At 50.5% G+C, this 13460-nt stretch overlaps 1 protein-coding gene across 1 annotated transcript in view; it reads right to left on the reverse strand.

The window, feature by feature from the left end:
• The window catches only part of DNAH9 (dynein axonemal heavy chain 9), a 130524-nt gene extending 123433 nt beyond the window's left edge, over positions 1-7091 (reverse strand). The window contains 3 exon segments of the mRNA XM_030961883.1: positions 1525-1691; positions 4702-4924; positions 6875-7091. Of these exon segments, the coding sequence (XP_030817743.1) occupies positions 1525-1691; positions 4702-4924; positions 6875-7005 (521 nt within the window). The 5' untranslated portion in view covers positions 7006-7091.
• Between the last annotated feature and the right edge of the window lie 6369 nt (positions 7092-13460).

Genomic DNA, 13460 nt, shown 5'->3' on the forward strand with positions numbered 1-13460 from the left:
CAGCAGGGAGGAGAGCTGTGCATCACCAGGACAGGCAGGCGATGCCTTAAGATTTCAGCTTTTATATTTTTCAAATCCTCTAGTGTATTAGTGCATAGTTGTGAACTCCATATAAAGCGTAGTTAACTGCCTTCACATTTTGGTCAGACAGAACAATCCCTCTGGGCCTGAGATCCAAGGACACATCACAGCCTCACACCTAGAAAAGTATAAACAAAAGTGAATTGTGGGGAGCAAACTGGGGAATATGACTTCATCACCTGAAGATGTAAGTGGAGGATTAACCCCTGATATGCAAACAGACCAAACTTATTTCTGTCTGAAAAACTGGTGACCATCATCCATGCTGGGTGCAGCCTCTGTGAGGCTTTGACTGCCCAAGGTGAATCTATGGAAGGCCTTTAATAAATACCCACTTGAACTCTTTCTGGCCTCAGTTCTAGGTAGCCCCTCCAGGGCACCACAGGGATGAGCTCTTCCCTCTGCAGGCTCAGAATCACAGAATAATGAGTTGGAAGAGACCTCTAAGATCATCGAGCCCAACCTATGCCCTAACACCTCACCCAGACTATAGCACCAAGTGCCATGTCCAGCGTTTCTTTTTAAACACATTCAGAGATGGTGATTCCACCACCTCCCTGGAAAGAGCATTCCAGTACTTTATTATTCTTTTGGTGAATTTTTTTTTTCCTAATATCCAACCTGTACCTTCCCTGACGTAGCTTGAGGTTCTGTCAGTGCTGCCTGGTGGGAGAGACCAACCCCACCTGTCTGCAACCTCCCTTCAGGAAGGTGTAGAGAGCAATAAGGGCACCTCTGAGCCTCCTCTTCTCCAGGCATGTCGGAACCCAGGACATTCCTCTGGCTGCCCTGGAGGACTCGAGACCCTGGCAGGGGGCTCAAAGACCTTGGTATGGAGTCAAAAACACGTGTGCCTTTGATTTTAGCCCTTGGAAACAATTACCAACTTTGTGCAAAGAGTTACAAGCCGCAAGAGTTTGAATAGAATGATAGTGAATTTATCACCGGGTGAAAATGTAGAATTTTGAGGTTTTTAAAATGGGAGTTCAGGAAGCAAGATGGAGGAATCTAGACATGTCCAGTCTTTCTCCTTCTTCTTCTTGTCTTCCATCTTCTGCTGTGATGAAGTAGCACAAAATATTCTAAAGTAGCACTTTTAGATTTTAGTAAAGACAAACTGTCTAACGTAAGTGATAAGTATTAAAAAATTATTATAAATAAAGTACATGTAGTTTTTAGTATAAAAAGATAACACCGCCCTGAGGGCAGTCAGTGTGCCTCAACCCAACCTGCTAAACAAACCTCTACAGACCCAAAAAAGTATGTGTTGAACAAGAGAAAATAAAACCAAAGAATCCCGACTTCTCCTTCGAGCGTGGGGCTGGGAAAAAAAAACTTTTAACACCTCAAAAGCCATTCCAACAAAAACAAACCCGAGATAGACTAAACAACCCCAGTTCCTTCAAACGTTCCTGAGGCTGGTTGGTGCTGGAAGAGCTGTACCTGAAGGGAGCCTCCATGGCGAAGCGCTCGCGGAGCCGCTGCTGCTGAGCGTCGAAGGCGGCGCAGCTCTGGCGCAGCGCGGTCACCTCGGCGGCCTGCAGAGGGGCCACCTGCTGCTTCACGGCCACGGCCAGCTTCTTCACCTGGCCCCACTTCTCCGGCAGCTCCTGCGGGCACAACGGCACTGCTGGGTCCCCCTGGCACAGGGGGGATTGGCACTGACCCCATGATGTAGAAGGTGTAATTAGCACTGTGTGATTATCACCGATTCCATGATGCAAAAGGTGTAATTAGCACTGTGTGATTAGCACTGACTCCATGGTGCAGAATGCTGAGCTGTGGTGGTGTTTGAGGGTCCCCAGGATGAGGGAAGAGATGAGAATCTTGACTCAGTGTTTTAGAAGGCTGATATTATATTATATTTTATACTATATTTTATTATACTAAACTATATTATACTATGCTATATTATACTATACTATATTATATGTTATACTATGTTATATTATATTGCATAATATAACATTGCATAATGTAATGTAATGTAATGTAATATAATATATGTTATGCTATGCTCTGCTAAATGCTATACTAAAACTATACTAAAGAAAGAGAAAGGAGACACCAGAAGGTTAGAAAAGAATGAATAATAAAATCTCGTGGCAGACTCAGAGTCCAACACAGCTGGCTGTGATTGGCCATTAATTAAAAACAATTCACATGCTGGGTAAACAGTTCTCCAAATCATGTTCCAGAGGAGTAAAACATGGAGAAGCTGAAGCTTCCCAGCTTCCCAGGAGAAGAAATCCTGGCAAAAGGATTTTTCATAAAATATGTCAGTGACACTGAACTATTGCTTTATTCTTCTATATTATATTCTTACTCTATTCTTAAGAAACCCATAACCCCTTCCAGCCTGTCCAATAGAGCTTTGACCTCATTGGTCAACCAAGGAAACACCACTGTGGTATCCACATTTTCTGAAAAAACTCTTTGCTCAGGACTTTTCTCCTGGGAAACTGAGACGCTTCAGGGAAAAAAAAAAGAAAACAATTATTATCTCATTTGTTTCTCTTGTGTTTTGCTCATCTAGAATGTGTTTAGAGATTGTTTACTCACAAGTAATTGTTTCATTGATTCTGGTGTGAGTTGTTTTCACTCTTTGGCCAATCAGTGCCAAGCTGTGTCAGGACTATAGAAAGAGTCACGAATTTTCATTATTATCTTTTTAGCATTGTGTAAGTGTCCTTTCTGTATTCTTTAGTATAGTTTAGTATAGTACTCTTTAATATAGTATAATAAAATGATAAATTAACCTTCTAAAAATATAAAATAAAATACATCATTCCTCTCTCCCACAAAAATCTCAACAAATACAATACACCACCACCCTTTGGTAAACAAATCTCCATAACACATTCCACATTTGCCTAGCAACAGGTGCAGCAAGTGGAGATAAGAATTGTGTTAATTCTTTCTCTGAGCTTTCTCACAGCTTCTCACAGCCTTCCCCAGGGAAAATGCCTGGGAAGATTTGTGATTGCCCACAGGCCAGAGAGCTGCTGCCACACTGCTGGCAGGCAGGAGGGCTCTGCAGGGTGGGATCTGCTCATGGATAACCATGGAATGGGAAAAGCCACAGATCCCGTGGCTAAAACTGCAAGGGAAGGTGGTTGGGATGGGCCAAGTCATGCCTGGGGGGGGTTAGATTGGATATGAGGAAAAGAGTTCACAGGAAGGATTGTAAAGAATCAGAACAGATTGCCCAGGGCAGGGGTGGAGTCACCATCCCTGGAAGTGTTCAAAAACCCTGTGGATGTGGCAGCTGGGGACGTGGTTTAGTGGGGAGCATGGTGGTGGTGCTGGGTGGATGGTGAGATTTTATCATCTTAAAAATCTTTTCCAACCTTGACAGTTCCATGATTGCCAAGGGCTCTGCTGTCCCCAGGTCCCCTCCTCTCCATGGGCTGTGCAAGCCCACAGGAAAGGCTCTGGGTTTCTCTCCATCCCAGCTCACACTCTCGAGGAGATTAATGGAGACCCACCATGGAAAGAAGGGAAGGAGCTGCAGGCAACTCTGAGGCAGCAGAGATGGCCAGGGCAGGGCCAGCCCCTCCTGAGGGGTCACCTCCTGGCATTTTCCACCACAGTCTCAGCAGAAATCACCATCCATGACCACACACAGAGCTGCTTCCTTCTCTTCCTCCCAAGCAGCAGCTCCAGCCCATCCATCTCCAGGGAGGGAGAGGAGCCTGGAGGAAAATCTGCTTTTCCCACTCCCCACAGGAGGGAATGAATCATTCACACACAAGTGTTGCTGTCACTTCCCAGGAAGAACAATTCTTTGGCTGCCTCCTGCATCTGGATGGCTGCTCCTGCTCCACACCCTCATTTCTTCTATCAGCAAAGTAAATCAGGTATTTGGAGGTATTTGCACAAGCAGGAACACACCAGCAGCTCCCAGGCTGGGGGATTTAGCGTGGCCGGGCTCTTCACAGGACTGGGTTTTATGGTGGATGAAGACACAGCTGGCAGGGCTTGTCTCGGTCCCCCAACACTCACCATCTCTTACAACCTTCTCATGGTCCCCTTTGCAGAAAAGAAAGGAATTCCCAAAGAACTGACTCATATGAGCCAGATGTGGAAAGATGCCAAAATATTTTCACAACCTGCTCCCAGGGATGTCCTGTGGGTAAAGCAGATCTGGTGGTCTCGACCCAGAGGAGGACTGAAGTCCTGTGGGAAGGCAGCTCCTCTGCCAACATTATCCTCCCCATCTCCATAGCTGCCAAGAGCCAGCTTATTTAAAAATAATTATAATTCAACCTAATTAACAGATGGATCTGAAAATGCATTAATTTTTTTTCAAGAGCAATCGCTGGGAGTTGGAGCAGGCAATTCCATGTTTTTCACACATAACAAAAGGCTTAATCTCTGCTTTAAAAGAAAAAAATCTCAACATTTAGAGATACCAAGGCACATCCTGCAATAGCAAAATGCTGCACAATGAGGCCCTCTAATGACAGGGAGCCTTGAATATCTGTAGGATCCTCCTCCACTCCTGCTCCCTTTGCCTTCTGCTCCTGGGCAGACTGCTGTGCCCACCACAAATCCTCCTGCCCCCTTTGCCTTCTGCTCCTGGGCAAACTGCTGTGCCCACCACAAACCCTCACCCACCTCCAGCTGCTGGTGGACTTCTTCTGGCAGCTGCTGCTCATAGGTCCTCAGCAGCTCAATGGTCTCCTTCAGGGGCTCAAACATGGCATCAGTGGCACTGTGACGTTCCTTCACAGCCAGCAGGTGACCCATGACATCCACCAAGCCACTGTAGTCACCTTTCTCCACCTTTCTGCTCAAACCTCTCTCGGCAGTTTGGATGAACTCATCCAGGTCAGCCAAGCTGCAGAGCACAAAGCAGGGGAGGAAGCACAGGATGAGGGTAGTTCCTCTGGAATTATTATTCTTCCAGCTCCTCTGGAGTTAATATCCAGCCTCAGAACTGGAATTCCTGCCCAAAGGTGTCCCTGGATGTGGTACAGCTTCCTTCAAGGTTGGGACTTCTCAAGTTGGAGACAGAGTACCTGAACAGAGACAGGGAGCTCAGGAGGGGCTGTCTGAGCACAGATTTTACTGTCCCAGTTTTTACTGGGAGGGTGGGGAGGCACCAGCATGGGGTGCCCAGAGCAGCTGTGGCTGCCCCTGGATCCCTGGCAGTGTCCCAGGCCAGGCTGGACAGGGCTGGGAGAATCTGGGACAGTGGGAGGTGTCCCTGCCATGGCAGGGGTGGCACTGGATGGGCTCTAAGATCCCTTCCAGCCCAAACCATTCTGGGATTCTGTGATGGTTTTCACCCCATCTCTTCCACTACAGGAATCCCAGCTCCCCAGCTGAACCTGACACGTTTCAAAGCTGTAACAGGGCTTGTCCTTCATGCACTGCCTCTCTTCACAGGGCAGCTCCCTCCTGCAGGTGATGCAAATTCACAGCAGCTTAGAAAAGCAACTGTACATTTGTGGGAGGAAAAAAAATCCCTCCAGGTCTTTAAAATTAAGATCCCTGTCTCTCAAAGCCCTTGAGCCATAAACCATCACAGACAGGAAAGTCTTTGGGGCACTTTCCTCACCTGCTTATCCTGTTTTTCATCTCACCAGCTACTGGGCACTATCAGCAGAGGAGCACTGGGCTCCTGGGTCTCAAAACTCTTTTTAAGTGCCCACTTAAATTCTCTGGATGCTGCTGGGACTAAAAGTATCCTTAAATACTTCACCTAATAAAGACTAAACTGCTGACTCAGGGACTCTCAATAACAGCTCCTAAATGCTCATTCTCTGCCACACTAAACCTCTTTGCAAAGAAATTATCAGACAGATTTATGGTGCTGGAAAGCACACCAGAGATCACATCACCACCCCACGCAGCAGCCTCCTCTTCAGATGTCTGTGAGCACTCCCCTGGGAGCACCCACAACCTAAGACAACCTTCAGTTGTGACCAATAAATCACCCAGGGCATTGTCCTGCACACATCTGAGCAGCTCTTCAGGGCAAGGAACACCTGATAATGCAAAAGTTGGAGCCCAAATTGCTCCATGACTGTTCATGCCAGGCTACCTGAATTATGGGCTCTTAGAAACCTCACAACATTGCAGATTTACTCATGGCCACCATCAAATCCAGTAAAGCAAGCCCAGAGCCCTGGCAGAGATGGGATTATTTGGCTCAGGAGGAGCAGAACACACACCTTGGGCAAATACACACTGTATAACACCCTACATCAGGTCCCAGGGATGTCAGGGGTACCAAGGGATGCCACTGCTCCCAGCTCACACACAAGCAGAGACCAGGGCATGGAAGACTCAGCATTGGGATGGAGCTGCTGTGCAGCACGAGCCCTTCTCTTGCTCCTGTATTAACTCTGGAGGTTGTCACAGCTCTGAGGCTGCCAGAGCTCCAGGAGCGTTTGGACAATGCTCCCAGGGATGCCCAGAGTGGGATTGTTTGGGTGTCTGTGCAGAGCCAGGAGCTGCACTGGATGGTCCTTGTGGATCCCTTCCAACCCAGGGTATTCCATGATTCTCTATCCTTCGGCCATGATGTGAAATGACACAGCCCAACCAAGACAAGAGAAATTCCATGATTCTCTATCCTTTGGCCATGATGTGAAATGACACAGCCCAACCAAGACAAGAGAAATTCCATGATTCTCTATCCTTCGGCCATGATGTGAAATGAAACAGCCCAACCAAGACAAGAGAAATTCCATGATTCTCTATCCTTTGGCCATGATGTGAAATGACACAGCCCAACCAAGACAGGAGAGATTCCATGATCAGAGGCAGAACCAGCCCTCACCTGTGCGTGACATGGTCCAGGAGGTGCTGCTTGAACACCAAGCTCCACCTTTTAATCTCGTTGAGCAAGGCTGCCTTGAATGGCCGCACATCCAGCCTCAGCCAGCCCTGGAAGGTGCAGAGGGGCTGCATTTGAGCCACCTCCTCGTAGAGCTGCTCGTAGGAGCCCAGCTGCTCCCTGAACTGCTGCAGCGTGGCCGGCACCTCAGGGAGCCCCTCCTCGGTGTCTGCAGGCAAGGGGACACGGAGATGGTGGCCCAGCTCCCTGCTGTCCTGGAGCAGGAGGGGGTGGCCCAGCTCCCTGCTGTCCTGGAGCAGGAGGTGGTGGCCCAGGTCCCTCCTGTCCTGGAGCAGGAGGTGACAGAAGCGCCGCTCCAGCCCCGCGCGGTGCTCGCAGCACGCGGTGGCCGCTGCCTGAGCCCGGGCCAGCAGCTCCTGGCGCCACGAGCACAGCGAGGGCATGGCCTCCAGGGCAGCCTGGTGGGCACAGGGAAAAGGGGAGGGAATGGAGAAAGGAGAAGGGAGAGTGCAGAGAGAAGGAGGGAAAAGGAGAGAGGGAAAGGGAAAGGACAAAAGAGGAGAAAGGAGAAAAGAAGAGGAGAAAGGAGAAAAGAAGGGAAAGGAGAGTGGAGGGAAAGGAAAGAGAAGGAGGTAAAGCAGAGAAGAAGGGAAAGGAGAGTGAAAGAGAGAAGAAGAAGGGAAAGGAGAAAAGAAGAAGGGAAAGGAGGGAAAGGAGAGAAGAAGAAGAAGAAGGGAAAGGAGAGAAGAAGAAGAGGAGAAGGAGAAAGAAGAAGGAGGTAAAGGAGAGAGAAGGAGGGAAAGGAGAGAAGAAGGAGGGAAAAGGAGAGAGAAGGAGGGAAAGGAGAGAGAAGGAGGGAAAGGAGAGAGAAGGAGGGAAAGGAGAGAGAAGGAAGGGAAAGGAGAGAGAAGAAGAGAAAAAGTAGAGAAAGAAGAGAGAAGAGAGAAAAGAGACAGAGAAAATGGGAGAAGGGAGAGAGGAAAGAGGAGAGAAGAGGGAAAGGGAAGAGAGGAGAGGGGAGAAGGCAGAGAAGAGAAAGGAGAGAGTGGAGAGGGAGGGGAGAGGAGAGCACAGTGAGGTGGGAGCACTGGCACCTCCTCACTGCCCCCAGCCCGGGGAAGCCCCAGAGCACAGACCTGGTAGTGGCAGAAGCCTCTGTGAGCAGCCAGCCGGGGCACCAGCGAGGAGATGTGGAAGATGTCCTGGAGAAGACTCTCCACCATGTCACAGAAGCCATCCCTGGTGCCAGGGTCCAAGGGAGGGCGAAACACCAAATCTGGGATCACCAAATCCAGCTGCACCTCAAAGAGGGGAGCAAGCCCTGCCTTGGGATCTGGTAGGGAAGAACAGAGATGTCAGGGTCTTTTTCAAGGCATCTTGAGCCACTGAGGTCCTATTACAAGGTGCCACACGGCCTGCAGGGACAGCAGGAGGGTGTGGTTGCAAACACACTCACTGGTGCCTGCACAACCCATGGAGGTGTTGGCAAACCAGCCGTGCTGTGGTACCCACCAAAACCAGTGGGGAACAGGTGAGACACAAGTGATGTATGGAGCAGAAAACACTCTGAGGAGGAAAGGCTCTTCAGGTAATGCAGAGGGAGTCTGAGAGCTGAGCAACGCCAGCATGGAAGTGCTTGCAGAGGAGAAAAACAACAGGAACCAAGTGTCTCTTTAATTTAGTGGTGAAAAGCATTAAAAAAATCCAAAAAAAAAGAAAAACCACCAGAAACTGAAGCCAGATGCAAATGTGACAACCTAGGCAAGTTTTTAACAAGATGGTGAAGAATTGCTTGCAATTCTCCGGCTCATTGTGCCTCTCATCCAGAAGGGAAGCGTTCCTGGGGATGTGCTTCAGCTGCACACAAGCTGCTCTCAGCACAGCAAGGAGGGCTGGGCTGGGCACTGCTGAGCCCAGCTCACCTCTGCCCAGGACTAAAGCTCAGGGACTGAGGGGTTTGTTTGATGCCTTTCAGTAGGAGAACTGGCTCTTGAGCCTCCCCACAGAGGAGGGATGGTGCCACCCTGTTGCTTTGGGCATGGGAGGGTGGGAGGTAGCTGATGTCCAAGCACAGATGTGGGAGAAGCCTCAGGTGTCTCCCTCCATTAACCCTTGCAGACAGTGCAGTCACCTCCATCCCTCCCCCTGAGCAATCCAGTGGCCAGTGCGGGAGCCACCCTCCCCTTCTGCAGGCACCAGTGCCAGAGGAAAGCCAGGAAAAAGGGAGCAACCACTGAGAATGGGGGAGCACAGCCAGAGATGGCCCCTTGGAGAGGCCAGGAAAAAGAGAACAACCACTGAGAATGAGGGAACACACCCAGAGATGTCCCCTTGGAGAGGCTGAGCAGCCCCTGCAGTCAGGGGACAGGAGCCAGGTGTCACCTGTGTTCTCCAGGAGGTATTTCAGGGAGCACTCAATGGCAGTGAAGAATCCATCCAGTACTCTCTCATCCACATAATCCAAATACGCCTTCCAGGCTTCAGAGGCTGGCTCTGCACGTAGGAAGCTCTGGTTTTCCTGGAAGACAAAGAAGATTCCTTCGCACACAGCAGGGCTGAGTGTGCCCAAAAATCCTCCTTGCATGTAATACAGGGCTCACTAAGTGTGGGTAAGGAGGTGCTGATGCTGAAGTTGATGCCTTGTGAAGGCATCACTGCCCCACAGCCAAGGGCTGATGCTGGGCAGCACAGCAGTGCCAGCCTCGTGGAGGTGGATCTTCCCACTGGGGCGTGGCCACAATTTGCTCCTGTCGAGGGCTGCTTGGTCTCCAGGAACACTTCAAGGTGAAAATGGAGGGCAGAAGAGCTTTAGAAGGTCTCCCAAGTGTTCTCCTCCCTCTTCTCTGAGGGCATGGGACTTGGGGCTGCTTTGCACCCCTGGGGCAAGGAGAACTGGGGGTCTCAAAGGCCCATCCTGATGAACCCATCTGGTTCTCTTCAGAGTCCATGGCCAGACATGACCCTCAGGAGAAGGCTGGCCCCATAACCCATGTCCTCCAGGCCAGGGGCTGTCCCTGACATGCACAACACCTGGCTCCAGGCAGCTGAGGAGCAGAACTTTGGGCTTTCTCCTGGCCTGCAGAGGACTCTGAGCTCTGGCAAAACTGCTGGGAAGCACCAAGATTTGGAACAGCAGTCTCTCTCCTGTCACTCAGCTTCTCCCTGGGTGCTCAGCATCACCTCGCTGCACAGAGGGACAGAGCCTCAAACCGAAGGGTCAGCCCCAGCCCCTGTTCCCAGGTGAGCACCTCGGATGGGATTTTTCCTTGGAGCAGCATCATCCCAATCCCGATGCACCACTCCCCTCTAGTGGCTCTCCAGGGCTGCAGCCAGACCCTTCCCTGGGCTGGAGCCGGTCCTGCCCGGGGCTGGGAGCCCAGCCAGCCCCACACCCCGATCCAGCCCACCCCACCCCTCCTAGACAGCATCAATTAACCCCGGGGCGGGTTCTCAGATGGGTTCAGGGAGTTCATTTCAGGCAAAGCACTCTGGACATTTCCAGTGCCACAGGGACAACACGGAGCCTCTGAGGAGCCCCCCAGCCCTGCAGGTGCCCCCTCACCTTCAGCAGGGAGTGGATCCTGTGCCCAGCCTCCCTGATCAGGCTGTAGCGCCGCTCCAGGCGCTCCTGGCACTCCTCCAGGCTCAGCACTGCCTCCCTTTTGGAATCCTTTCTCTCCAGCATGGGCGACCCCCATGAGTGCACAATGCTCTGGATCTCCTCAACGTTGTCCTTGGCCTTCTGCACCCTCTGCTCCAGGTCACAGATATCACCCACCACCCCGGAGATGTGATCCCAGACACCTGGAGAAAATGAGATGGTTGTTCCTTTATTTTCAGAGCTGCTGGGCCAAGCTCTGGTGTTCTCTCCTTCAGACCTTCTCCCCGTGGTCTCACGTGTTTCTCACTCATCCTTAAGGAAAGAGATTCAGCACCTGGAGCAGCAGAGCCACCTCTACCTCTCCCCTACTGTAGTTATGATATTTTCTGAAAAATCCCTTTGTTAAGATTTTTCCTCCTGAGAGGCTGTTGGTGTTAAATATGGGAATATAGGTAAAAATATAGGTAAAAAATAAAGGTAAAAATATAGGTAGAAATATAGGTAAAAAATAAAGGTAAAAATAAAGGTAAAAATATAGGTAAAAAATAAAGGTAAAAATAAAGGTAAAAATATAGGTAAAAATAAAGGTAAAAATATAGGTAAAAATATAGGTAAAAATATAGGTAAAAATATAGATGAAAATATAGGTGATTGTTGTTAAATATAGGTTAAAATATAGGTGAAAATAGAGGTGATTGGTGTTAAATATAGGTTAAAATATAGGCAAAAATAGAGGTGATTAGTGTTATATTTAACAGCAGCATTGTGGGGCAAAAGCTAATAGGCTGAAAAACATTTCTAAGATATTGTAGCCAGGAAATGGGTTGGCTTCTGATGGAATGGAGTTGAGTTTTACATCTGTCTCACTATTCATTGAACCTGATAATGAAATAAAATCTTTTAAAACACCTCTCAGTTGCCCCATCTCTGTAAAAGCTGGGAAAACCAACACCACACAGAGCCAGCTCACCTTCTGTCTTCCAGGTCAGCGTTTCTTCCGCATCTCTCAGCTTCACGTCGATGTCCTGCAGCTGGCCCTGCACCAGAGGATGTTCCACCTCCAGCACGGCTCTCAGGACCTTGTTGTAGCTGTTCCCCATCAGCTCCAGGCTGGCCACCAGCTGCCAGAAGGATTCCTTGCAGGAATGGAGCTCAGCTGCTGCCGGGGGGATGGCTCCTGCCCCGCTGCCCCTCAGGTAGCTCACCTCCCTGAGCACGGCCACCAGCTGGGGAGGCAAGGCACAGAGCTGGGCTCAGCACGGCCCTGCCAGCCCCTGGAACTCCCTACAACCCCTTCTGAGCATCACAGGATGTTCCTGCTGGTCAGTATAGCCCTGCCAGCCCCTTCTGAGCATCACAGGTGTTCTTACTGGTCAGCACAGCCCTCCCAGCTCCTGGAACTTCCTCCAACCCCTTCTGCTGGTCTTGCTGCTCAGCACAGCCCTGCCAGCTCCTGGAACTCCCTGCAACCCCTTCTGAGCATCACAGGATGTTCCTGCTGGTCAGTACAGCCCTGCCAGCCCCTTCTGAGCATCACAGGGGTTCCAGCTGGTGAGCACAGCCCTACCAGCTCCTGGAACCCCCTCCAACCCCTTCTGCTGGTCAGCACAGCCCTGTCAGCTCCTGGAACTCCATCCAGTCCCTTGGAGCATCACAAGAGGGTCCTGCTGGTCAGCACAGCCCTCCCAGCCCCTTCTGACCATCACAGGGAGTTCTGCTGGTCAGCACAGCCCTCCCAGCTCCTGGCATTCTCTCCAACCCCTTCTGAGCACCACAGGATGTTCCTGCTGGTCAGCACAGCCCTCCCAACTCCTGGAACACCCTCCAACCCATCACAGAGGGTCCTGCTGGTCAGTATAGCCCTCCCAGCCCCTTCTGACCCTCACAGGGGTTCCTGCTGGTTTATTCCCAAAGCAGCAGGCTGGAAAAGGCCTGGACAGCTCCTGGTCTGTACCACCTGTTTCCCATTGACCTCTGACTCTGGATTCCTTCCCAGCTCTGTTAAGCACCTACCAGCCTCCTCTAAAAGCCACTATCACCTCTGGTGCTCTCAGCCATCCCCATCCATGTGCTTCCCCTCTCAGATGGAGGCTGAGCCCCATCACAAGTCCCAGCAATGCTGTTCTGCAAGAGCCATTGGCCATTATCAAAGTGAAAGATAAGATGGCTCCAGCTCTCTTGGTTTGCTGGGCTGGTTGGTATAAAAAATAATTTAAGAATAGTAATATGGCCTCAAAGCCACTGACTCAACTCATTCTGGTGCCACCTTCCATCAAAGATTTCTGGAGTCACAAAACAAACCTTCCCTGGGGTTTTCACACCCTTTCAGAAGCTCAGGTTCCAGGTACACACAACATGACTGTGCATCTGTAGATGATGTCCCATCACTCCCCACACCAGTATCAGCCAGTATGGTGTGGACATGCTGACAGCAGCCACACCTCTGGCTCCTGAGGGACTTCTGCCACTGCCTTAAACCAGAATTTGCTCTGCTCAAACTGCAATTAATGCTGGTATTTAGGCAGAGCAGGTCTATGGCAGAGCCTTGTTACCCCCATGGGAAGGGCTCCACAGAGCACAGGAATCCCCCCAGGTGTCCCCCACAGCTTGGGGACATGTGCTGGGGGGCAGGAGAGCCAAGGGCAGCAGCTCTTACCTGGGGATCAAAATTGACCGTGATCAGTTTGCTCTGGGCCTCTCGCCGGATGAGAGGCTGAGCCAGGTTGTACTGGGATTTCTCTGACACCGTCTGGGACCAGTCCAAATACAGCTTCTCCTGGTACCTGCCAGGAGAGAGACACTTGCACCACACAGTTACCAGAGCAGAGGGTGCAGCTGTAACTGAGGGGAAGCCAAGACCACTCTGAGGAATGAAGAACATGAAGGGATCTTCAAAACCCATCCATGCCACCTCAACAACAAGGCAAACACCCAAAAGAACAGTGGAGGGCAAAGCTCTCTCAAGCA

This window comes from Camarhynchus parvulus, chromosome 18 (assembly GCF_901933205.1).
Source record: "Camarhynchus parvulus chromosome 18, STF_HiC, whole genome shotgun sequence".
In the NCBI taxonomy this organism is placed as follows: Eukaryota; Metazoa; Chordata; class Aves; order Passeriformes; family Thraupidae; genus Camarhynchus; species Camarhynchus parvulus.